This window comes from Belonocnema kinseyi, chromosome 6, assembly GCF_010883055.1.
Source record: "Belonocnema kinseyi isolate 2016_QV_RU_SX_M_011 chromosome 6, B_treatae_v1, whole genome shotgun sequence".
In the NCBI taxonomy this organism is placed as follows: Eukaryota; Metazoa; Arthropoda; class Insecta; order Hymenoptera; family Cynipidae; genus Belonocnema; species Belonocnema kinseyi.
In genome coordinates, this window is record NC_046662.1 from 86,134,802 (window position 1) to 86,162,244 (window position 27,443).

The window sequence follows — 27,443 nt, forward strand, 5'->3', positions numbered from 1 at the left end:
ACCCCATGTGTAGGGGAAAGAAAAAATGATCGCGTCAGAATAAAAAGAAGCGTTGAAGCAGGAAAAAATAGGATGGTATCCTTGAAGATCACAACCCCTGGTATCCTGGGTAGCAGCAGGGTGGTCATAGAATAGTCTTGCGTCGTACACGCGTGCACCACTAAGAGCGGTGCCGTGCGTGGCCGGCTGGCACGTCAAAAGAGGGTAGAAGGGAAGGGAAGGTAAAATGAGAGGGGCTTAAGACTGTACGGTGGAGGGGCAGCCTCGTGTACGATACACGAGTATCGGTGGAGGGGTGGCGCGAGAGAGGGTGGGGGTAGAGAATTCTAGGCAAGCAGCAGGGCACCGGGCAGGTAAGCGAGAAGTGAACACTAGTGGAGCTGACTGTTGCGCGCCTTCAGAGCCTCGAGACTGAGGAGAGACTCTCTCAAATTGTGCCGCGCTCTTGTCGTGTTGTGCCTTGTGGCAGCCGTGTTCTACCGTGTGCCGTGGACGTGTGGCTACTAGTGTGCTTCTGATACCAACGTGTTGCTGTTACAGTGCTGTCATATCCCGCCTTCAGTGATCTTGGTCTTAAATTGGTCCAACGGATCTAGTAGTGTACTGGATAGGAGGCTCGCCACCCAAATCTGCCGTATGCTACTGACTAGGACTGACCAAAATCAGTGTGCGCTCAACCGTAATCGTTGCAACATCTTCACTGGGTGTTTAGATGAACCTGATGATTTGGTTGATTTTTGATCTAAGATCCTAGGATAGGCAGTTGGAGGTTTAAAGCATACTTACAGATTCTGGAGAACAGTGGGCGGAGATGTTGGCATGGTGCCAAGGGTCGTCGCCGACGTGCTCGAGTTCATCAGAAACGAGGAAAACCGTCACGTGCAACGATTGAGTGCTGCATCAGAGGCGGCGGGACTGGTCAGGAGCCGCCTGTTGGAATATTCGTGTGCAGATCCTGGGATACGATACAACAATTGTTCGAATTCCGGGTGCACACGAGGTGTAGAGGTGACATTGGTTTTACTCGAGTTATGTCTCATTGACGCTCTAGTCGGTTTCTTGTAGAAATCAACAGTGAGGTGTGTTTTTTTCCTACAAAAGAGTGAGGTGCATTGGAAACGTGTAACTCGCGGTTGTCATGTAACCAAGATATTCAGATCAAGCTATCATCAGCAGTAAAAGTGCAATGGTTAATGGTTATCTGTATCAGGGTACAGCTTTGTGATTTCAAAGTGCACCTGTGAATCAAAGTGGTTGGACGTGTTTGACGCTGGATAGTCATTGATCAAGGATCTTGTGAGTGACAAGTGCGCGATCGACAAACGAAGGGTGTTGCGGCGGTGTTGATGAACGGATTTTAAAAGCAGCTAAGAAGGCCAGCCCGACGCAATGCGTCGACGCTGCTGACGCAACGCGCCTGGATGCGTCTCACTCTAAGCACGTGAGTGTTAATTTCGAATAAAACGTTTTTAATCTTTAAAAACAAAAATCGTTTTGCAATGATTTTTATCGAGGAAGGAAATAGGAGTATTTCTCTGCTATTTGAGTGCTTGGGTGTCCGAGCACTTGCAAGAGTTAGGGCGTGAGACGTGCGCGTGTGCCTCTCTTGCGGTTTTTCTGGTTTCCTCTTTTTTGTGGTATAGTGGTCGCAAGTGCGCACGCGACGACGGTGGTGAATGATCCTGGCTCCAGACTGACAGATTTTTATACATGAAATACTGGGATGACGTCGTATCTGGATTACGCACCCCCTTTACGAAAAGAATACTCCACGTCGCCTAACGCGGAACCAAATGTAAGAATTTCAGAGATATCTTCTTGAAAGCTACACAAGTATAAATACAAATCAATACTATCTGACATTGATGATAGTATTACGTCGAGTATTGCTTCGCGATAGTTATCATCGAAAATTTACCCTATCTTGTCTTAACAAATAGGAATGCCGAATTAATCGCGAGTGGACTTAACTTTACTGCTATATTTATATGATTTTATTAATTTATTTTAACTTTTTACTGGTAACCGTAGTCCATTCAAAATCGAATCATAAAAGTCACAAATAAATTGATTTCTTGCGATTCATAGAATACGAGTATACATACAATATTTCTTACAATAAAAAGAACAGGCTCCACTAGAATATCGTAACGACTTTACAAAAAGACTCACCCAGTCTCAATTCAACGGTCATGCTAAGGGGAAAGAGATTAGAGGGCCTTTGAAGCGTGATTTTATGGTATATTTCGTGACCCCGTAATTCAGCTTTCTTTATTATACTTTCTCTCTTCAGTCAGTACCTGTCTTAAGCTTTTTCTCTCTTTCTCCCTTTCACGCACCGCAAGATTTCAACCCTAACCACGAATTTACACCCCATGTTCTTACCTGAATGCCTAGTGTGTTTTGCTCCCTAATATGCCTTCGGCAATAACCTCTTTCAAAAGCGCAGTCGGCAAGTTTTCATGAAAACCCTGTGGAAAGTTTGAGTCATTCACCGTCAACCTCCCTGATAGGTCCATCCATCAATCGAACAATGGGAAGAAAAATTGTAATAAGACTATTTCCTATTCGACGCAATATCAAACCGTAGTTCCGAAACTAAAGATTATTTTTCTAGAACGACTGTAGGTAGTTTAAAATATAAATCCTTATTTGGTTCGCTTATCCATCAATAGCGATGGACTTTTGAATCGCTGATAATAATCGCGGAGTTATCGCAATTTATCGTACACGTGCGATTGTAAAGAGTTCGAGGTACTATTCAGAATCCTTGGCCGTTTTCTTTGCAAAATCAAAAGACTACGTCGAAAGAAGGAGGCACCCCCCGGTGATGCATATTGTACGATTCGAGATTCCAGTAAACAGTCGATTATAGAATGCCGCCTCTCAGTTGGTTATCAGACTCAGCTGGTTGTCAGCCGGAAAATCAGACGATACGTCTACGATAACGAGGCATATTTTAGATAAGAGGGCCTCGCAATTAAAATGCCTTCTGGATGAGTCGCGCTTAATTAAAAGGCGGTCGAAACCCTCGGTATTCAAAACCGCTAGGACGGCTATGCTTCTTAGATTTTTTACCACTGCTCTTTCTTTCTGATATTTATAAGGATCGCTGAGTAGGTAATCCGATCACTCCTAAAGTAATACGATATCCAGAATCACATGTTAATTAATGGAGTTTGGTTCCAGTCTTATCGTCAATGGACGTGGATAAATAACGACCAGGCAGCTTTATGGTTTACTATGAAGAATGATACCATGAGTGCAATTACTGATTGCAAAGATAAAAAGTCGCATTGGAATTAATCGAGTATCGCAGGACTAAGCACGAGATCACTTGACTTTGTGTACGATTGAGATTTGAATGGAAATAACCAATGGTACATGCGAGGGAATCTTAGATACTCAGTGTCACTTGATTCATTGAACTTTTCAAAGGCTAGAATTTCTAAAGCGACATGCACGTGTGTTGCTATTTTCTCTTATCACACAATTACGTAACGTTTCGCATATCTCGCTTGCATTCTATCCTCTTCAATAGAAACGATTCAGAGTATGTATTGAGTACTTCCTTCCTCTATGAAAACTCCATGACGGAAATGTATCATTTCATCACGTATTACATTTTTCCTTTATTGTTTGATTTTAAATTCCGCATAGAGAGCTAGATAACGTAGTCTACAAGCCTACGTAAGTGCGTGCCTTTTTGATGATGAACATAGAGGCTGTGTTTGATACCTTACCACTCAAATGTAACACTTTATTGTTACTGAAAACCCTAATGCGTTACCTTGTCGTTAGTTTATGAAATACATTTTTAATACGTGAATTTTATATTGTAGAATTGAAGTCCAGCGCTAAAATGTAATCTTTTTACAATAATAATGGATCAGGCTGAACTAAACAATAAATAAATCAGTTCGAATAGAATTGAATGAAAAAATAAAAGTTGTGTTTGCCTTTGGACAAGAAAAAAACACTTTTATACATTTTCGTCCACTAATTTGGAATTTTTTAAAATTTCTGTCTCTTTAAATTTTTAGTAAGCATGGAAGAAACGAGAAAAACATAATTTTGAAGTACTGTGAAAAAATGTAAATGTTTTTTAATTTCTACAGTTAAAAATTTCAATCCAAAGAGGCGTTACTGGTAACAAAAAAAAACTATTTTTTCCGGTAAAATCGGAACTGCCAAACACTACATAGTGTAACTATCACTGTATGAAATTCAAGATGCCTCTAGTTATCTTTTAAAAACTTTAAAGATTAAATTACGATATCTCCTGGTAGAGATGTACAAATTCCTTTCAAGAGTGTTTCGCACGAGTGATAAGAGATTTCTGAAAAACTGCACTCAAGCTTTCTAAATATTAGAACGAAAATGTAGATTCGCAAAACTGCTGTTAATGCACTTACACGCGATCGAGAGTGACCTACGAGTGTGCAAATATTGTCAACTCCATTGGTGCATGTGCTAATATGAGTAATAACTGAACACAAGAAAGATTTTAGCGGCAGGGAATGAGTTTCAATGATCTGTGAAGTCAGTTTTCGGGACATTATTTCATTTTTTTGCGCGTCCATTCGAATTTCTTGAGACCAAGGAATATTGAGAGGTACGTGTTTTATATCTGCGAAATAGAAGACTGTGCAATCGTTAAAACAAGGTCACCTAATGTCATTATACTTACATCGCGGATTGATATCGAGCCATCTCCAGACCTAAGGCTTCATTCAATTTTCCTTCACCTATATATACTTACATTTTTGCGACTTCTATTTCATATAAATAAAAAGTCTTCAACAATTATCAAGGACTGTTATTTTTAAATATAACATCAAGGCACAGTCTAGTATTACAGAATTTGCGCAAGATTATCCAGTCAAGTATTAACGCCAGAGCTAATATTACAGAAATTTCCGTAATGTGCAGGAGCTTGAAATTGTTTAGTTGTACGGAAAATTCCATAATACTAGAAAGTACGTTAAATCAATATGTCGACATATTAAATGAATGAAAGTTTAGGAATTTGTTTCTTATCCTCACTTTAGATAATCGAAATTGAGTGTCGTTAATAAGGCGAGATGAATTTCATTCCAGAGTTTCATATCCCTTCAAGTATCTACCGAAATGGACCGAGGAAATACTTTTGAAATTCTAAGTTCTGATTAGAATGTGAATGTGGTAGAGGGCGGGTGCCTACGTTGTATACTCCTTCCAAATGGTCATTAATCGCCATGGTCCATTACCGTTATCGTCATCGACCGGGACTTGGGATTTACAGATTGACTTTTTTGAAGAGCCTCGTTGTAGACAAAAAAACTCTAAAGCACCGATGCGGATATTTCAGTATGCATATTAAACGAGCAATTGTGCAGTTACTTATCTATAATTTCTGTGATTATCAAAGTTCGATCAGGAAATTAACGATTTTGCTTCCAAATAAACTTATCTCAAACGCTAAAAATTAATACTTGAAACGGACAATGAAAATTGCAGACTTTTTTGAAAAGGGCTAAACAGATGTAGGGAGACTGTTACCTTCGCTATCTGCGAGTTTCCATAGTCACTAACATATCTCGTTTATGTCGTTTACGAGAGCTCGTATAGTCACCTTGAATATCTCATACAAAGTTTCACTTTAGAGACTTGCGTTCTGTTAACCATGAAATAACACAAGATTTATGACAATTTTTTTCTAAAGGTGTAAATATATTGTAATTCCCATAAAAATTACTACCTTTTCTCTTGAAAATGAGAAAAAGGAATAAACTTGCAATGTTTGTTAGAAATGTTTTCAATTCCTGGTTGTTTGTGTATATTAAGGCGAGAATAAGGAACCTGAAAATGGGTTATACCGTGTTTAGAGCACCGAAAATCAGTTCGCGTTCCACGCGAAAAATATAAATGATATTATATTTTATGTCTAAGATATTCTGTGTATATCCCAGAGATTTCTGCTAGATATATGGAAATTTCCAAATCCCTGGGATACCAATACGATATAATGGGATGTTTTCTGGATTTTACGTTAAATATTTGAATACCTTAGAAACGTCTAAAAAATAACGTAGGGTATCATATGTATATACCAGGAACATAAAGAGTTCTCAGAGATATTAAAAAAATATTTAAGATTCTACTGTGTACGGACGTTAAATTATCTGAATTAAAAAATTTTAAACAATCTAAATTTCAAAATATTGCTATATCCCAAAGCATCATTTCTATGGAATAACACTACAATTTTTCTGTTTAAATAAAGATAAACAATTATAGTGATTAAAACTGTAAATTTCCATTTTCTATCTTTCAATTCAAGTCTTGAGAGAAAAAAGCTATGCTGCATTTTTTCCTGTTTTAATTAAGACAATTTAAATGCTTTAATACCATGTCCTACTTGCCCAGTTCGTACTTTAACAACAGTTTTTTTCAGCAACTCCTGTCTACATGAAATGACATAATGGTTTGTAAAATTGAGAATTTAAATAACAGGCACTGAGGAACGTTTTTGATGTACTATAATTTTAAATTACAAAAAGAATTATTAATGTAATTCTAAAGAACCATATAAAGCTTCATTAACGTCTTTTATAATATTCCCAACATTTTCAATTTGATATATTATGTACGTGAGTTGCTTAGAAAAAAATTTCAGTAAGGCTGAAATCGGGTAAGTATTATATGGCTTTACAGTTTAAGGATGTTCTAGAGTTATCTCACCCAAAAATTCTGTAATCGTCAGAATAATTTATAAAATCGAAGGAAATAGCATAACTATTATTTAAAACAGATTTAACCAAATAAATTTATCTGCAAAAAAACAGTAGAATAGGAAAATTCTTATTTAACATCAGTTATTTCAATTTTCATGATTGACATCCTATTATGTTCTTTAAATTATTATCTTCTATTTTGTTTGCATGATTCTTATTAAAATAAGGTTAAATTTACATCAAATAAATTTTTCATTAATTGGTCCCATAATATCTAGATAATACTCATTTAGCTTATTTCTAGTTTATTTTAAATAAAATTCGCCCAAATAAAATTAAAAGTTACATTTCAAGAAACAAATTAGGTCATTAATGATAAAAATTGTATCAAAAGTAGGCATTTTCGTGTAAAGCATACGAAAATCTCCAGTAACTGTTGCTAAATAAATAATTACATAATAAACTATTTTTTCTACATCGTCCTTACATTTTTATTTTTAAATTTGTTACATTTAACCGTGTGGATGTTTCTTTAATTTGATAAAATATTGAAAAAAATTTAATGTTTGGAAACGTCAATTTTGATACAAAGTTTGAGGGAATTCTAGAAATAAGTTAATGAAAAAATACGAGTTACCTTTTTTCAAGAAGTATAATTTTAGGGATAAACGTCAAACGAATTTCTTACAATATTGGTTGGCGTTAAAAAATATTAATTCTTTTCATTGACACCCTAATGAATATACAAACATTTAAATTACTACAAGTTGTAATCAATAATTAGGTAGTAATTAGATTAGACTAATATTTGCAATTTTACAATTAATTATTACAGATAGAGTGTTAATTTATAGGCGGGTTTCACGTGGTAATTTTAGCTTCGATACTGCACGAGCACTGTTAACATAATAGTTAATTATTAATTTAATACGTAATAGCAGTGTTTTTATAATCGCAGAAAACGCAATAGCTTCAGCCGACCGCGACCGGGCAAGTAAACCTATAGGGTTCGAACACGCACGAAGGTCTGTAATTGAACGCCATGAGTATGCCATGTGTACGGCATAGTATGTGCGTATCTACAACCATAAGTACTTGCTCCGTGCAAGTAAGCACTTATTCGTCAGTCTCGCAAGGGAAAGGAGACTGAAAGAGTGGCGTAAACGTTCGCGGAGGTTGGTAGGTAGGTAGCCATATACCTACTTAAGTACAGTCAGCGATAAGGCGTGTGCACCTCTTTTCTGTAACGCCTTCCACTGGAAACGAGTAAACAAGAGCTCCCAACTTAATTACAAAGATCCGGACTTTTTTCTAGTCAGTTCATGCATTATGAGTTTACACTCTTGTCTATCTATTTGTAATATGCTTATGTCTAAAAATAGATCATATTTACCATCCATATTACGATTAAAGAGGTTCATACATCTAAAAATGAATTTTCGGAATAAGTACGAACTCTGCAGTAGAAAATAGATTACAATTGATTCTAATCAATCCTACATGGTCCATAATGTCAATCTAATACCGGCAATAAAGACTACAGTCTGAATCCGATTTCTTTCCACTCATACTGTCTATAAATAGACACAGGATTTACCCTCCATATCGCCGTCTAAGATGTTTACATATAAACAAATGACTTCTCAAAATAAATACGTTCTCTAGAGTATAAAGTAGCTAATAATTTATCTAAATTATGATCCATAATATGTAAATCCTAGAAATCTGAACCTGCACTATTTCCACTAATAATAATCACAGTTTTGCCTCTTTCTACTCATACCATATTTATTTCGATGAATGGACACAGGCTTTACTTTCTAGCTCGAGTTCTAAGATTTTTATACATAAAAAAATTATTCTTTAAAATATGCACGTTTTCTAGAGTTTAAAATAGCTACTAATTGATTCCAAACAATCATACGTAATCTATAATGTTAATTATAGAAGTTTGAACCTGCCTCTCTCTACGCGTACCATACTTATGGCTATTAACAAGCGAGTTTCACTTTTATGTCGCTTGAGGCATTTAACGCTCCGCTTCAGGCTTTACCCTTCATATCACGGTCTAAGATGTTTATACATCAAAATGAAATATGGAAAGAGGATTCGAAAAAATTATAGGAACTCAGATATCAGTTTCCAAGTCTCTCTGGAAATCCCACTTAACAGTTGACTTGCTTTTCTTGAAGGAGTTTCGATTTAGAGGAAAAAATGTTTGATAATTAAAAAAAGCTTTATGAAACGAATTCGATTATCGCAGAGTTCCTTTACGAGTTTCCGTGGTACTTCTAGAGTTTCATGGTCTTACTCACGTTCTTTCACGGTACAGTCCATGATCCGACGATCGCGTTTTCAACCTCAAGGTATATGCGTGGAGCCGGCACGGGAGCGCCTCCGCTTGTCACAAGTAGCCGTGAGCTACCAGTACCAGCGCTACCAATGGAATACTGATGGTAGTAACCCACGGAACGAAATGTGCTTGGTCAGAATATTCCCACATCCGGTGTTCATTACGGGGCATAAGTCGAACTGGTGTTAGGTAACAGTGTAATCTTACTGCGTAAAATATGTGCTCTGAGTACTGTTCCTAGTACACTTGTAGAAACATGGATAAGCTACTAAAACAGGGTCTTTGCTCGTGTCCTCAGTTTGACTTCTGGCAGAGATATTGTAACAGCAAATGCGGAAGAAGCGAAAGTTGAAATGAAAAGCACTTTTATCTACATAATTTATTTTAATTATTAGTGAGAGCCATAGTAGGCTATTCATTTATGGACTGTAATATTAGACCTGATGTAAAGGATAAAATAGCTTGAGAAAGAAACATCAAAAGGCGCAATATGGGATGATTAATATAAACTAGCAATGTAGTTGAGCTGGTCTCTTTAAGTCTCTTTGAGCGATAAAAGATCGCAGCTCGGGCGAAACTTATGCCAAGCAACATCTTCATTGTTATCCTGACGATGTCTTTTCTCCTCCGAGTCGAGGTTGTGAGCATAATTTTTCGTTGTGGCGCACGGGTTGGGCATTCCACCCTATAAACTTGCGACGATTCTTCTCGGCTTGAGCGACAACCAGCGGCAATGCATCGCAAAGCAACGCCACTCGATTTGTATTTTGTTGGCGCGGGAGTTACCTGCAGCTTTATTAGCTTATGCCGCAAATCGGAGCCAAGAGGCCAATTGCTGACGGTCGTTAACCGATAGAGCGGGTGCATCAAAATCGGGCTATTGCACTTTTAATGTTGTACCTTCTGGGATAGTTCCAAGAATCAGGCCTCAGGAACATATGTGCTGGGAAGCGCGAATACAAGTGACTAACCACAGATATACATCGAGGAAATTCGTTACTCACTGATGAGAAGAAGCGATTCATTGGTACAATTTTCACTTTTGGCTAATCAAATTCACGGAAGATTGAAAAAAGCCATATAGTATAATTGAAGCAAGTAAATTTGTTATTATTGTATTAATAATAATTATTACTTGTAATTGATACTCGACCTGCAAAACCGGCATGCAGTTAACGACTCACTTATGTTAATGCAAGAAATCAAATGACGAGGTCCACATGAAACTCATCCAAGGCCTCGAAGTATATAAATTTCTTGGTCGAGATCGATAAATCTCAGATCCATTAAGTACCTACTTTCTGTCGGGTCCAGTGAAGGGTAATTGAAAACTCAATTCGCAAACCGACTAACGAGAAGGATTTATGAGACGATCACATTATCTAGGGGAGTGGAAGTGGGAAGAAATGCGAGGATGTTATTGAATAATAATTTTGCGTGAAAAAGATGATACCTGGGAGTATATCAGGAATAAGCTAGAGGGGAAGTTGGCGAAGGGAATAGGGGAGAAGGTCGGCACGAGAATTGATGACTGCGCCAAGTGCAGCACGTGTTTACACGGTCGCTAATCTCCACCCATTTATTCGTCGTTGGGCTCATCTTATTTTATCCCTGACGTACGTGCCACCTATGAAGCTTCGTAATAGCCGAGGAACATAAAGACTATCGCTACCCGGACGCGACAAAAAGACGGAAGGCTCATTCATTTATGACCATGGAAGCTTGGTGCGATAAAACCATCATCGATAGTTTCATGGTTTCCTTGACAAGGCGCTAACCATAATTTAAATCTGTAGGAAAGTAAACAGAAGGCAAGTGAATACTGAGTTGAGTTCAGTATAATCCAACAGTTCAATAGAACCTTCCTGAATCAAATAAATTTAGTCATGAGAAGAAGACAATAGGTGGGTGTACCCCTATAGAACGCTGATAAAGGGCCCCTATTTAAAATCAAACTTAGAAAGGAATGTTTGAGATTCCACCATTTCGATTCTCGTGTAGATCGTTGTGAAAGTAATAAAAAATCGAGACTAGAAAGATTTACATCTGCCTGAAGCTTGATTCGCGTGTATACATTTTTATAATGTAATTCTGCAACCCTCATTTATCCATTCTCTCAACCGCTGTTATTTCAAACAATAAAATGTTCGAGGCTTCCAAAGAGTATGACTATAAATTAATTTAAATGGATTAATAGTCCATAAATTAAATTGCAAGGACTGGGTTTAATAACAGCCTTTCAAGTTATAGTCTTCATAATGTTTCTCTTTGATAATGGCCATTCCAACTGGCTAGGTATATTAAAAAGCCAAGCACTTTAATCAGATTACGATATCTACATACAGCTAATGAAGGTATTTCCTACTTCTTGGAAATAAATGAATAAAAATTATTAATTTCAGGCAAAAGTATTTTATGGAAAGGTTGTATAATTTTAATTTGTACTCAGAAACTCGCCACAATTTTATCATATAGGGGCAGTGTTAATGAGATATTCCAAGCTACATAATTGATACTTTCTGGGATCGATGACAGTGGTATTTATGATCTGATGAAAATTGACGAAATTTCTGTACGAGCTAAATTAGTTACATATAATTTTGTTTTCAATTTACGGCTTATCGTCTGCATCTGAAACTTTGTTACTGTCAGCATTCAATTCTTGACAACCCTATTAGTTAAAAAATAGAGATTGAAACGGTAAACTTGTTGGGTCTTTTTGTGATAGAAATTATCAGGAGTCGCACGGCAAGCGTGTCCGAGAGGTGTTTTGCGTCACCAAGGTCCATTTCATACTGGAATGGCGAACGAAGGAGCCGGCGAAGGAGGCGGCGGTGGCTGATTGACTTTTTAATTGAACCAGTGCACTGGGCAATTACCCGGGTTCTTTCGTCCTCCTTTTCTCTTCCTCCGGTTTCTCGGTCGCTGTTTTCGTGTTTGTCGCGTGTACGAGTTGACGATACATCCACTCACTCGTACCGGCCCATCTCAAATCAACTCGAACACGTCACAAACGCCGATAAAAGTCTGGAAGCAGACAACAAATTGCGGAATGATAAACTATAATCGAATTACCATTCGTAGTACTTGCTTTAAGTTGCAGTTCCGTCAAACATTATTAAAACAAGTTTTTAGTTTGGAAAATATAGCATAGATATACAGAAGAAATATGTGCAAATTGGTAGCATTTGGATTCCGCTATTGACATTTTTGAAGTCTCGCATGCCATGAGAAAAGATTAATTTATTAGAGCGACGTAGTGAACCTCATTACCTCCAAAAATCGTCTGGACTGACCGGATTCCAGATGGCCTCGCCCACCGTATCAGTTTATCCACAGAAAATTTGATGACTTTTTTCGTGATCAAAATCTGAATATATTTGACAAAACAGGTCCCTAAGACATTAATGATAATCATTAAATATTGATTACAAATTCATCTTCGCAATAATGTAATAGTTAATAGAAAGATGTTTTTAAGTAGATGATGCAGCACTTTAAGACTAAATTACTTTGGTTTACCTTCATAAAGTTTATGATCTTCATGACAAGCTATCTCGTAACGCGCATAGTTAACAATGCGTTATACATAATTTATTGATTTCCATCAGTTTGATAGTAAAATGAATTTCTCGGCATATCGCTAGGTGTATGCGTTATTCAGATACAACGCGAACAATATTAGAATATAAGATGTGCCTGAAGTTCCGAAAGTTCGAATGAACGAAATTTTTTACTGATAATTATGTAAACTATAAAAAGGGCTAAAATGTTTATTTATTTATATTGGAATTCATTCATTATTGAAACAGAAATATAATGCATATTTTAAAATGCAGCTGGAACAATATTGATGGATAAAATAAAAATGGGGAAAAATATTTCGTTCATTTGAACGTTTGGAACTTCAGTTACACGAATATAAGGCATTATTAACGGAGAATAATACAGCATTAATCATCTTACATAAATTATCACAGTTTCTTATTATATTGACCTTCATGGAGAGAGATTCTTGACCAAGAATATATTGTCACTCGACATTACTCGTGTAATTTTATGTCTTTGGGTCAGTAGGTCAGAACGTTTTTATCGGCAAATTGCATAATTCTTCTATATGAGCGATAATGTATCATGTTTTGATGATACAAGTCTCGAGGTGGTTGGAATTATTGTAGAATAATTTATTTGAAACTATTACTTTCATAATACATTATGATATCTACTGTGTAAATTTGTATAGTTGTAGTCTTGGTCGAAGTTTCAGATTCAAATGGAATCAAAGTAAATCCGCCTGAATTCGTGAAATCTGTTCTAGTCCGAATGAATCCGAATCGTGTCAAAAATAAATTCTACTCCAAATGAATTAGACTTTAACGATTGTACCAATAAAAAGAAAATCTGTATATTGAATAACGCGGTATAATTTGTAATGTCCAAATATCAAGGTTTTATCTCAGGTGACAAACTTCTGAAGCTTCAGAATCCCGTAAAAATTCATTAAGAGACTCCAGTGTCTTAAGCTTAATAGAATCTTTTAATTCGGATGTCCAGGTTTGAACCATTCCATAAACATGTTATTGACAAAGAAATCATTTTCAATGCGTGGAAATAATCATAATGAAATCGAAAAGATAACACAGTGTGTTTCGATGTGTGCAAATTATAAGTTTCTATCTCGTAGATACTAAATGTAAAGGTCTTAATTCGTCGAGACAAAATAAAAGGTGTTTCAGAGTTAAAGGCACTGATTCTCCCAGTTCCATTTATATGGGATTTTAAAGCTTTGAAAGTTCGCCACCTTGTCATTTGGAGTGTAGTTTGACAACAGAATAATTTTGAATGGTTACGGATTCAACCACTTGTATTAACTTCGAATTAGAAGCTAGTTGGAAGCGGAATCATTTGGAATGTATTTCACTCTGTGTATTCAGTCTAAATGAAAAGTTCGTTCATTATAGTAGGGATTTCAGTAGGATTCAATTCCATTCAATCCAGTAATGGAGATGTACCCTGAGAGCTCAGCTTGTGCGATAATAGGCTATTAATCTTTTCCATACATATAGGGTGTATGTGTGGGGGGACATTTACCTCTGCCGCTAGGTCAATCGTAAAACGGTGTAAGTAACTATCTCTACCTATATCTCAATCGATCCAACGTCGCGTAAGAGCAGCTCCCGGCGTTAAACTTTCAACGCATTGTTCACCAGTGTGCTCTCTCGGGTGTAACAATCTTCCATTATTGAGAGTCCTGTTTACAAATTGAACTCGCCGAGTCGATCGCTCGCTCGCCATACCTTCCCTTGAATCCTCTCCACCAGTCCACCTCTTGTTCGCCCAGCGACTTAAGTTTAGAGTATTGCTAGGGGCGTCAACCTTTCTCTGACTTGGACCCTTGAAGAAAGATGGAAAGAGAGAATCAGAACGAGTGGAAAAGTGGAAAAGAGAGGATGCACTTCCACTTTTCCAAAGTTTTCGGGCGCCGCTACCATCCTCATCGTGACTCCGATCACCAATACCACTACCGTCCCGGGAAAACTTTATTGCGCTGAATTGTCGCTGGGATTGGGCGTCTTGTTTTGTCCGTAAACCGGTGCCGGGCGTCGAACTCAAGAAAATCCTGTCACATATGTATAATTCCTCTAAAATCGGCACTGAAAGTAGTCCTCGATTGTCTGAACTCTTGCGAATGTTATTCATAGTTCTCTATGCATACATGTTACGAGCACGTCGTTTTCTTTTACGACATAGGTGTATTCCAACTTTCATCTAAATCTAGTTATGACCTGATCCAATGAATAGTTGGATAGTTTGTCACGTGGGAAGTGAAGCTTGGAAATAAAGCTGAGCAGAAGGAAGTGGTTGTAGGAGATGAGAAATCCTACAGGCAGCGACACGCGTTCATATCAAGAATCGTCTCGCCTTGTAACGTGAGACGATGGCGATAACGACCCCGATCCGTTATCGGTCTCTCATTGCGGTTAAGCCAAGTAATGCACTTCTCAACTGCATCATTTTGCACTTACACTCCGTCTGCTGTTGCTCTTACCGTTTCACGTGACCTGATTGGCACGGTGTAGCGACAACCAAACGAACGTTGAGAAGGGTCAGTGTTCGAGTTTAAATATTTATAAGACGATCGTTTAGTCACCGATGGAAAGCGCAATAGTTCAACGTCTACGCGAGTCCTTAACTTCTATGAAGTTGATGAACAACAAAAATGGAAGAGATATTCCATAAAATTATATTGATAATTCTGCATTCTAGAGGCACGACGAGCCCCCACCAACGTAGCTGAAAGCTCCTTGAAATTAGAGGATATTTTTTGGATATTTCTTTTGATGCTATGCAAATACTTTTTTAAATAAACATTTATTTTTTTGAAATTTAATTTTGTTTAAATTTTTTAAATTATACGAACATGTAATAAACTGGTGACTAAGTTAATGTTTCAATAGCTTTTTCTGATAAAAGCTCTTTTCCAAATATATACAAACCTCTGCAGTTCTAGTAATGCATTCTTTAGGTTATATTACGCTGAGGCTCACCGTGTGGGGATGTTTTGATTTTTCTTGTTTAAATTCTAAACTTAAATTACAGAAATGTTATTTTGCTATTTTGTGATCATATGATGACATTTTTTATCTATTCTAGATCTTATGCTGCCACTTTCGTTTAAGAAAAATAAGGGATCTTCAGTGAAAAGAAAAAATATTATTAAGGAAGAATAATCACAAACAATTCATTTCCTTAATCCCCGATTTAAAATACTTACAAAGGTCAAGAAAATTTTGAAAAATTAATTCCTTCATTAATTCAAATAAAATTGTTCAATTTTTTCCAAGCATAATTGCTTTTATTTTACAGTATTTTTAAACTCAGGAATTTCTGCTTACGTTGAATGAATAAAAAACAGTTAGCTTCTAAACTTACGGAAGTCCATATCTGAATTATATTGTCAAATGAAAGGATTTCATTTTTTTAAAATATTTCTTGCTATAGTTTTATATTTGTTTTACTTGCCTTATTTGTTATTTAATTTCAACTTTATTTATTTCTTAAATTGCACATTTTTTACCTAAATTTTATAAAGTAGGAGGCATTTTCCAATTTAAAATATTTTCAATTTTGATTCTCTTTATTTTTAAATTGTCCAATTATTAGTTCTTTCAATTTAAAATTATCCATTTTTGAAAATTCATTTCAAAACGATTATTTAGGTTTAAACATTTCCAATTATACATTTTTTATTTTGAATGTAATTCAATCAAATTTTACATTTAAAAAACGCTTCAATTTGAAATAATTAGTTCTTGAGCGATATTCCCTTAAAATAAGCTCTTCAATTAACAGACTTTTAGTTGTAAATTCTACAAAATTAAAACCAAGGTTATTTTAATTTTTAACGCTTTTAAGATTTGAATTAAAAATGATTTAAGTTATTATTAAATAATGGGTAAATTTAGTAGTATTATAATTTTAAAAACTTCAAATAAAAAAATTAATGAGGCTTCAAGACCTCAAATTTAAAACAATACGTGTAAAATATGAATTTATTAATAATAGATTATGGAATTATTGAATTTAAAATGTTTTAAAATCAAAAATATTCAAGGCTTGCAATTGGATAATAAAATTTTTTCATCTTGCAGGATTCACATAATTATACATTAATCAATTTTAAACACTATTCATTTAAAATTGTCTAATTTATATATTTTCAATGGGAAATTATGTATGAATTTTTTAATTATCTCAATTTTAAACTGATTTTTCGTGCAAAATCGAAAAAGTTCGAATATATTTTTAAAGGAAAAGTAAAAAAATAGTTGCATTGGCGGGAAATATAAGAAAATAGTTGTATAAGTGAACTTTTTTCAAAATAGTAGCAAAAGAGTTGCATCTCTAAAAAAAATGTCAAAAAGTATGAATAGTGTAGTAATTCGCGGGCCTTAGCTTTGAAAAAAATTTGCCTCGAAGGTTTACTAAATAGAATGGTGTATCCTTATCTGGATATGATAATGATTTTTGGCTTGTGCAGATATGTGTGAAGGTTGTTTTCCTTCATGAACATGATACTAGAATAATTTAAGGCAAATGTGGGTATCGTGCAATGACCTCAATTTATGTGTCCTTGATTCACTAGGCATTGTGCAACTTCTGGACAAAGTCCAAACTTTTAATTGCCCGAGTGCGGTTCCTAAAAGGAACTACATAATTTACTACTCCTTTTTGTAACAAATTCACTGCAAAAGTCGTTTTCGAATCGGGGTCAGCAAAGGAATCATTCGCGCTCGCATCTATCACCGGGTTATTAGTAATGATTTATTCTCCACCACTGACATACATATGTACTTATCTATATCTGAAGGAAGCTATAAGATTGTATAACGTTAGTTCTCTTTTTAAGGCCTTTAGAATGAAATTAATTTAGATAAAAACGGGGGGTGTGTAATTCGGGAAAATTGCGTTATACTTCAAATAAGGGAAGATTATCATGAGTGCAAAAATTTCAAGTATTAAAAGCTTATCATAACTTATTGGATAGAATTCATCGACAAGAAGAGACCAAGGATTCCAGTTGTATTTATTGACTTCTAGTGACGTCAACCCCGTACGGGGTGCTGAACAATTCATGAAGTAGCATAGATTTCTCTATATGCTCATGCAAGAGTTCGTCGCACCATCGATCGATTCTCAGTACTTCGAGTCGATTCTGATTAGGGACGTAACCACGACCGTAACACAGCTTTAACTGTTTTCTTACAAAAAAATATCCCTTGATACTGTAATATTCATAGTCTTGTATAGTCGATTTCACACCTTAGCTTGCGCTAACTTTGCCTTCATTCACTAACGCAACCCTACACTTACTTTTCACTTACTTTTCATAAACTTAATTATATCCTTTTTAATATTCGGCAGAGATATTATCGTCTCCGATATTTGTGCCTATTGTTCCAAGTTAACATAAAACTGCAATGTAAATTGTGCATGATTGCTTTTGCGATGATAAACTGTATATCGTCATGAGATTGCAAATTTAATCGCGAATCTACGCTAATTGCGCAGCGAGATGCGAACGAGTTACCAATACGTTTGTTTTCGCATAACCACTGTTTGTAGATCGTGATATAACAAATATCACGCCCGCGAATAGATAACTGTGTACCATTACCAGACAGCCTGACTGTTCGTGTTCTACGTTGAAGTCACAGATGATCTGATATAGGAGGTTCACTTCAATCACAAGTGTCATCTGCTTTATTGAAACTTGGGTTAAGTTGGCAACAGTAATAACAATACACTCAGGAGGATTTTCCTCGTCCTACTTTTGTGAAGATACGTGTGAGTTTGTGTTAAGAGCGAATCTCATGGATGATTCCTTCGACACAATAGTTGCGCAAATGTCCGAGCGTACCTTGTACCCACCTTGATTTCAGGACTACACCGAGGACGAGGACAACTACTTGGTCGGGTCTCGGAAACTCTTGGCACTCGACATGCAGCGCAACGTTCTGCGTTTCGAGGGTACTTCAGAGCATTCTTCGTGGGAAAACTAAACAAACATCTTGAGTCCGCTATACCAAGAAGTTATAACCAAGTATCATCATGTGCTCGCTCCATCTCGAGCTCTTGCTTTTCTGCAAGAAAGAGTCACTTTTTTTCAACGAGTGAAGGATATCAAACCTCTAAGAATAACAGGATTTTTCAACATGAATAATATATATCTGAATTTTCGTGCCGTGATGATGCAAGAAGGGTCAGATCCCGTTTAGCAACCATTCTTTTTCACATTGCTACAAATCGACCACCAGAGACGAAGATGACGATGATGATTAGCCCCCAATTTTAAGGTTTCGTTCGAATCGATTCACGACCTGTTGTTTGGATCCCTAATAGCTTGGTCGATCCATAATTGATTAGTCTCGACAAAACGATCTCGCGCCTGATGCTTCCTCTTCTTTTGATGCACCTTTTCGCCCTTATTCTTCTCTGGCGCGAGTTAGAGCCTAATGGGCTGTTATTTAGTGTCGGTCACTACAATTATATATTCAATCAGAGAATAATAATCGCTGTCTCGATATATCAGAGATCTAACTGATAATCACGGAGGATGTGCAACATTGAGGAAAATTTAGCGACTTCGTGCGAGTAATACTCCCTCCCTGACACGCGTGATGGTTGGATCGATTATTTATGTGCTATATGCTCATCCTCTTCGCTAATCCTCTTCTTTGCTCTTCATCATACTTGCGTGCGGATACTTTGATTGCAGTAGGAGAAATTGATTTCAAATTAGTACGTATTTATAAGTGATCGATGATGCAGTGGTGTATACTTCTTTATTCGCGAGAAAATCGAGATTAGCAATCCCGAGAGTTACATTTATGAAAATACCCGAGTCAAACAAAAGTTTTATTGAATTCTATTAGGATTCCAAATAAACTTCAATTAGTATAAGACAAATCAGTACTAAAGAACCAAGATTTTTGATTTTTTTTTCAATTCTACTCTATAAATTTGAATGAGTGAAAAGCGGATTACTGAATCAACCAGTAAACATTTTCACTAATTTACAACGCAGTCTTATTAATTCAAATAGAAATGAGTCACTGAATCAAATGACTAAGTATTTTCATTGATTCAAATATAGAGGTCAAATAGGGAAATGTACGTCAAAGAAGGTCAAAATACGTCCTGCTGATACAAAACTTGTTTGAGAACAAGATTTTAGAAATGTCTCCCTTCACGTTTGTACATATTTTTTAAGTTTTAATTCATTTTTTGGACATTTCTTCTCATAATAGGTACTATAGTATTTTAGTCATAGGACTACGATTTAGATATTGAACTATACAAAATTATCCAGATATTAGACTTTAATATCAAGATATTACTTTTTTTAAATTTTTAGTTGGGTCTCTGTGTCTTTATTTTTTTTCGCAACCTCTTCTTACAGAAGAACAGAAGTAGAATATGACATTGAGATGCGCTTTATAAACATGTCACTGCTAAAGTTTTTATGAGTGCAAATCGATTAGAAAGGCAATCAATCAATTATAATTCTTTGACTTCTAAAAATACCATTTCCGGTATGTTACGGAAACTTCCTTCAATAGTGGAATGAGATTAAGACCATGTTCCTATCAAGTGAAAAAAAATTATGAACAGTATACAGTCAGGATATGTATCATACTTATTGCTGAAATTGATAATTTATTCTACTATAAAGATTTCAGAGTTTATGTAGGTTATGAACATTAAAAGGCAGTAAATTTATGAACCGGAACCACTCCTACAGTCTTTGTTGCATGAAATCAATATTGGCAATGTTTATTCAGGCACATCACTTGATTTCGTCTCTCTTACGTACGTTACGTCAAAGCTAAAACCTTGTATCGATCGGTGAAAAACGATCAAATTTTGTACCATGTTGCGCGAGCTTGCCTGAGGCCAAGCGGCGTTCAAAGTGATTGTAATTACCAGATATTTTGTGCTGATCGCACTTTGCATATCTTACGGGACCGATATTTATGTTGAAATTATGTTTGGAATGTTGATTCCCTGACATACTGCTTGAGACAAACAAAGATCTTTTTCCGTAAAAATATTTAAGTTTCTCGTTTTCTTCAGAAGTCAGGCCAATCTCTCACCTTTGATGTGTCAAAGTACAATAATTGTTATATAACAGATGACCTTTGAAAGATATCGATTATATTCAGATTTGAATACAAAATAAAAGGCGTAATATTAATTTGTCTAAAGAATTTTAAAATTTAGAAAAAATATTTCTCGCTCGAAATGAACTAGCTGGACAGATCGATCGACTCCAGTTTTCATCGAATTTGCTACAGTCCACTTTTCTTCGCTATTTTTTTTAATCAAATGTGGAGATTACTGTTTAATTGATTACTGCGCATGTGATACCATATAAATTCGCTACAGGCGTGAATTCTTTACTCGTTTCATTAACATGAATGAGAAAGAATGGCCACTGAATTCTTGGATGAAATGATAAATGGAACTAAATTATTTAATTTAATGGAATCTATTTACACAGAAATTCAGAGATTATAATTTTTACTGAAGTTACTGTTCCAATAAATTTTTAAACGATCAGCCACTGAATGGCTCTTACGTCTGCGACAAGCTGCGTTCATCTGTAAAAATCTTGACGTTGTTTTAATGGCGGTGATAAACACACGATACACAATACGATCATGGAGCCTAGTATCTTTATGAAGCGAATTGGCGTTCACTACGATGCATTTGAATTTATTCCTATACAGCTAAATACGAATGCTGACTGATTGGAAATGTCGGTCAGAAAAATTGAATATCATTAACTGATATCTAGAAAGTTCTGTAAGGTTTTTTTTAGTAAAAATATTTTTTATCCGTCAATCCTTCTTCGAATTACCCTGTTCATCGCGGTATTCTTTATGTGCAAGAACCCATACGACGAAAGCTTGCGGAGACACATTATCGACAGATTAGATTATCAGCCGCGAGCATAATGGCGCCAACTTGTCGGATCTCAGGCAAATAACTACAGTATCAACCATTACTTTCACAAAGGTAATTGGACTATTAAAATTTGTGCCAATTCTAAATTACTCTCATTGATCATCCCGACGATTCTCAGTCTTCCGAGCTTCAAATAAACATCTTTGTGTTCGAATAGAAAGTTGTTACAAATCCGTTAGCTTTCTTTATTAATGTTGCTAAGTGGGCGAGAAGAAAAAATGCTTGAAAATCTTATGAGAAAATGGTTTTCAAGAGTTACTAAGCAAACTTGAGTCCAAAGTTTTGGAATGGGTCGAGGAAGTGTTTGATCAACAACGATGGAGTGTTTAACGGGAAGTGGAAGTCTTTCAGATCGAAGCCGGTCACGTAAACAGTATTATAATGAGCAGTAATAAAACAAAATTATACAAATGTGAAATATGCTAATTAAATAGTAATTACATCTTGGTCAATGTTTATTTCTTTTGGGTATTTTTTTCTACAAATTTAAAGCACATGATCAGTGAGTTTACTCACGTCGAAAATCGTCAAGTGACATAGCAAATATTTTTGGCGCTATATGTTTTTTCGCATCTCTGTTAACGAAACCTTCGAACTATGTTAGAAAGTTTCGATGCGTTTGTAAATATATTATTATTGAGTATTGACGATTGATATTATCGCATGCTATAAAGAACTGTAGTAGTAAGCATATCCATTGATGGTTGAGACGAAACTATATTTTTAGCCACGCAGTAGATGTACATCCATGGCGAGTTCATTTATAATCTTCGGAATAATGAACTGTTAAATCTTGAGGATGACAAGGATCTGGAAGGCCTGGTGACAAGTCAGGATAAGAAGCTCAGATACTTTAGCCTTGTCTGAGAATGTTTCTTATCGACCGGATAAATAAGTATGGTTGTCATTCCACCTCAATATAATGCACTACACCATCGTTTGCAATGAAGATTTTTAAAATTAAATATAAAGATTTTTTTGCATCAGGTTTAAAATATCCAAATCCAGCAATCACTCTATTGCAACAGAAATTATGGAAACAATTCTGATATTATAGGGGTTATAAAAATATAGTATATACTAGAGAATGATATAAGTACTGAAAGACTATCGTAAACGGTGAATTATATAATTGGCTTCAATTTATCATACTTTCATAAACATTAAGCATCAGAAGTCATTACTTGATTCGCACATTACTAACATCCTTGTAGGGAGATAATCGCAACCTGTCATTCACGTTTGAGATGCTAGAATCTACAATTCCATAATCAATACGTCATTCCTAGATTATAAAGATACTTGAGATTCAAATGATGAATATATAGGTAATTCACATCTCGTATAATAAGAAACTGGTGACGAAAAAGTTCAAATGAGAAGGTTATTAACAAGGTTTAAGTAGCGGAAATTCTCTGGAAACTGGATTTTGTAAATGCACTATTTCCAGAGGGGTTTCCTCAATTTAAGAATGCAGATAAATGACACTATCTTGGTCGTTTCTTTTCTCACAATTGACATGATATAACATATCTTTAAAGTTTGTCATTTTTAACAAGATGGTAAAAGTTTGATTAGAAAAGAATACACTACATGACATTAGAAGTTTCTTAAAGATGAGAACTCTGTTACAAAGTACTTGTGCTAACTAAGATTAAATTCTTCATTGACGAAGTAGATAAACAGTTTTTTATAGTTTAGCAATTGTTTTATGTGATTAGAATATAATCTTGATTTTAGCGTGTTTTGATTATCAGATCACATGACGTGTACTTGGCGCTAAACTATCGAAACACGACAAGAACCACATTCCTCGTGTACGAGTCGCTAAGTACAAGTGCTCTGCAAACAAGGTAATGTATTTATAGAGAGGACATACGGCATCCTCCTTGTTCAGTGTTCATGACTCCCTCCTTTCCTCTTGGACTCTCTTTTTCCTTTGCTCTCGTCTAGACTCACTTGAATCAGCCAGGGTTACTTATCCACGCTGACCAGAAATTACCATTTGTGTGTATCAACAGGAGCCAAAGCTTTCGAGGAGTTTTTCAAGATTCTCTACCTCTAACATCTTCCGGCACGAGACTGTCCTTATCTTTCAATATTCATATACTGTGGTCAATACAAAGTGTCTTTCTTTCTTCGCCCCTTGTACGATTTAAAATTGTATAGTTGGGTTTAGGTTCCATATTCACGATTGGTTCTACGATTCTATGCTAGTTTTTTTTTTGAAATATTGATTTTTGAAAAAAATGCTTATGTCTTCTTTTATATGGCATTGCATTCGATATTAAAGATAAAGTTTCTAAACAATTACAAACTCCTATCGACTGCGTTTCTCGTCTAATTTATTCTTTTATATTCAAAAATCATTTTCTGAACAAAAATCACTAAAGGTTTTAGTTAAATTTTGTTTCTTAACTGTTTTATTGAAAAAATTAGTTTGTGTATAAATGGTCTTTTCTCAAAAAAACAATTATACTCTTGACTTGGTCTTTTGATACATAAAAACATTGCAATATCTTTAGCGGTATGTGGAAGACTGTACATTAAAGATGGCATATTTCAGGAGCTTCCCTGCAGGATAAAAAGAATGTTCAATTAACAAGTTATTTCCGAGAATCGAGTATCGAGTACAAAATTTTTATATAAAAAAATGGGTAGGAGTCCATAAGAAGGCATGTATTTGGTAGAAGCAGAGTGAAGTTCATACTTTACACGTCGGTTTTGGTGTACCAGGATTTGTAATGGTCGATATATTATTCGAACCTATCGACCAGGTGGTAATAAGCGGCGCTTACGAAGATGGTAGCGACTCATCGAGGCGAGAACTTACGGTGGAAGATATGCGTGAGGATGCTGCACGTAATACACGCTCTCTATACGTATGTAATGGGCACGCTTACCGCGCGTGTATCTAATTATTTATATTCCAACGTTAGCCGCATTTACGAGACAGATACACTACCAGCAGCTCAAAGCATAGCAATACGTTACGCATAGCCTAAGCTCGATATTTAAAGGTAATTTGCTTTCAAATCTCCATTAGATTTATGGTTTGCGTAGAAAGAGTGCAGATAGCGGAGGCGTGCTTCTGTTTTTGCCAAATGAATGTTTAATAAAAGGAGATAATTAATATGCTAATAGCTGTTTATTTCAATGACTATTCACGTATTTCTTCTATGTGCAAGTTGCTTCTCAATATTTGCAAACAATAATTACCAGCATCTTTTCTTGCATGTTTTTCTATCTGGACTGACATATTAACAGCTGCCAAACCCTGAAATAAATCGCTGACGAAGTGCCTTTTTACAGATGGTAATTTATGTTATGTGTGTCTTAGTGAATATATAATTTATCTAAACATTTTTTTTCAATCGCCGCACAATAGGACTTACGCAAAGCAAAAAGTCGCGTGTCATTTCGTACTAAGACCATTTAATTTTTTTTCTGCCTTTCTCTCGTGCCTGTTCATCATAGTATCTGTGTTGTGGCGCAACCTTCTAATCGGCCCGTTCTGCGAACACCTGAAATACATTCGTACAACAAGCAAACAAATAAACGCTCGCTCTAATCATTCGAGCAAATATCGACTGAGCCGAAATGCAAATTAGGAGAAAGCCCACGCCAACCCTGAGAACAGGAGAATTCGTCGAATAGGTACCGCTTGCGTGACTCTTGTATACACGTACATGCGGCAAAATTAGCCCTTCGACTGTACTTAAACTTATCTCGGTCGAAAATTAAGTTATTCTGCGCCAAAAACTGGGGTCTGCTCAAAATTATACGTGTGCGACTTACGACTACATGAATTTTTTATTTAAAAAATTTCTCTTGCATAAGCTAAGAGTTTGATGCAAAATTCAGAACACTATAGGTTGCGTATGGTCCACGAATTTTTAAAAAAGTACTTGGACTATATGCGTGTTGAGAGACGTGGTATATTGGACGCCCACTGTTGAGTGGTTTGACGAGAATGTGGATGCGTTGGCGCGAAGGCATTGGGGTGGTTTGCATGTAAAAAAAGGTGCAAAACTGAATGTAAAATAAGGAGTGCAGATGAAAAAGCGAACGGAGAATGTCGGGTACAGTTTGGCAGACAAGATGGGCGGAGCACGTACCAGTCAAAACAAATAATGCGAGACGTTTCAATCCCGGCAAGTAGTAGTCAGCGTACTCTACTCGCGTTCTTAGGTCCACCGACTCCTCCTTCTTCTCATGATCGAGGTCTCTTCCAAGTAACAGAGAACTAACCCGTAGGATTCGTGTGGTCCTCCTTGTCGTCGTCAGGGGCTGAGACCAAAACCCCCCAAGGTCCATGTGGCTAATCGTTATAAATTATTCTTGGACATGTGGCGTTTACTGCCGATAATTGATTACGGGACTTAGAAAGAACCAAAAGAAAAGTGTGCTATCATGAGCTGCGGTTGGGTAAGGTATAAATTATAATTGAATTAGTCCGAGCTCTTAATTAGCAATGAATGGACCACACGTGCAAAAAATTCGACCTCTTTTCTTCACTACAGTTTCACCAATGGTTTTGCTTCTCTCGCATTTCTAACTCTTCTTTACCGGTGGTATTCTGTGTCTTTTACCTTTGTCGCACTCACCTCCTGTAAGGTAATTTACAACGGGGCGTCGCTATTGCATTTCTAAAGCAGATCTCTCTTCTATTTTACTTCATATGTCGCCGCCGCAACGGAAAGCTGTAGGCGAACTTGTCATCTTGTTTTGGATTTTCACAGTTGTCATTTCTTTAGATTCTATTACTTACTCCTCCTACTAGATGAGCAGATTCAACCCTTGGCTGTTTTCTATCACATAATTCAAAATCAAACTATCTACGAATTCGCAATGAGGTGTCAAAGAGGGCTTGTTTGTTTGTTGAAATCCTTCGTGGTAAACGCGATTTGTTCAAAAGATCTGATGAAAAGTTATGATGGGCAAAGGATCTAAAGTGGTTTGAGTTCTTTGTTAGATATGGCACATTTGAAATAAATTGCTCTTGCGGCTTTTTGACAGAGATGATATGATGAATGCTCGAGAGTCATATCGTACAATTATATCTACTACAGGAAGTCAATTATATCTTTTCAAGAATTGATTGTTATTCTTAAATGTTTTTCCCAAAAGGGTTAAACGTTTTCACCCTGACACACATGATGAACAAACTTGTATTATACGTATTTTGTTTTCTCTGATTCTACAATGCACATTCTATTACTTAATTCACACGATCTCAGGTGTGACATTATTCCTTTTTTGATGGAGAGGGTTCGTAAATGTACAATACTTAGTACACGAAAATCAACATGGGAGCTCCATTCGGGCAGTAGCTACTTTCGACATGCAAATTCGTGCCGAAAACATTGGTAATGTATAATTCATCGTAGAACCTACTCACACGCGATGCTACGCTTCTTTTAGCGACTCTGACATAATGTTTATCTTTGACTAAAATTTATTTTAGTTTCTCACGAAGAGTGCGAATATAAGTTCTAAGTTGAAACTATGTACTCATTTTTTCAGGATTTCGTAACACTGGGCAGAAACCCTTATAGTTTAGATAGGGTGTCCATCCATCGTTTACTCCTTATGACACCCTAAATATTTAAGGTATTATATTTGAATTTTGTATAAATATTTACAAGTAGTACTGCATTCTAGGAAAAATATTTAAAACCGTCAAAAAATAGTGTGTGCTGAAAATAACAACCCTCTATCTGTGCGTCTACCCTTGATGAGGGTAAATAAAGGGGAAAGGTGATGGGTGGGGGTTTGTGGAAAAAGTTAAGAGGATAAGGAAATGGGGAAGGGGTGGTAGGCAGGTAAAGGGGAGTACGTAG

General features: G+C 36.1%; 1 protein-coding gene across 1 annotated transcript in view; it reads left to right on the plus strand.

Annotated features, from left to right (window-relative positions):
- The first annotated feature begins 417 nt into the window (after positions 1-417).
- Positions 418-27,443, plus strand: part of LOC117174814 — a 70,523-nt gene continuing 43,497 nt past the window's right edge. The window contains exon 1 of the mRNA XM_033364194.1: positions 418-1,441. Within this exon, the coding sequence (XP_033220085.1) occupies positions 1,422-1,441 (20 nt within the window). The 5' untranslated portion in view covers positions 418-1,421. The remainder of the gene's footprint in view (positions 1,442-27,443) is intronic.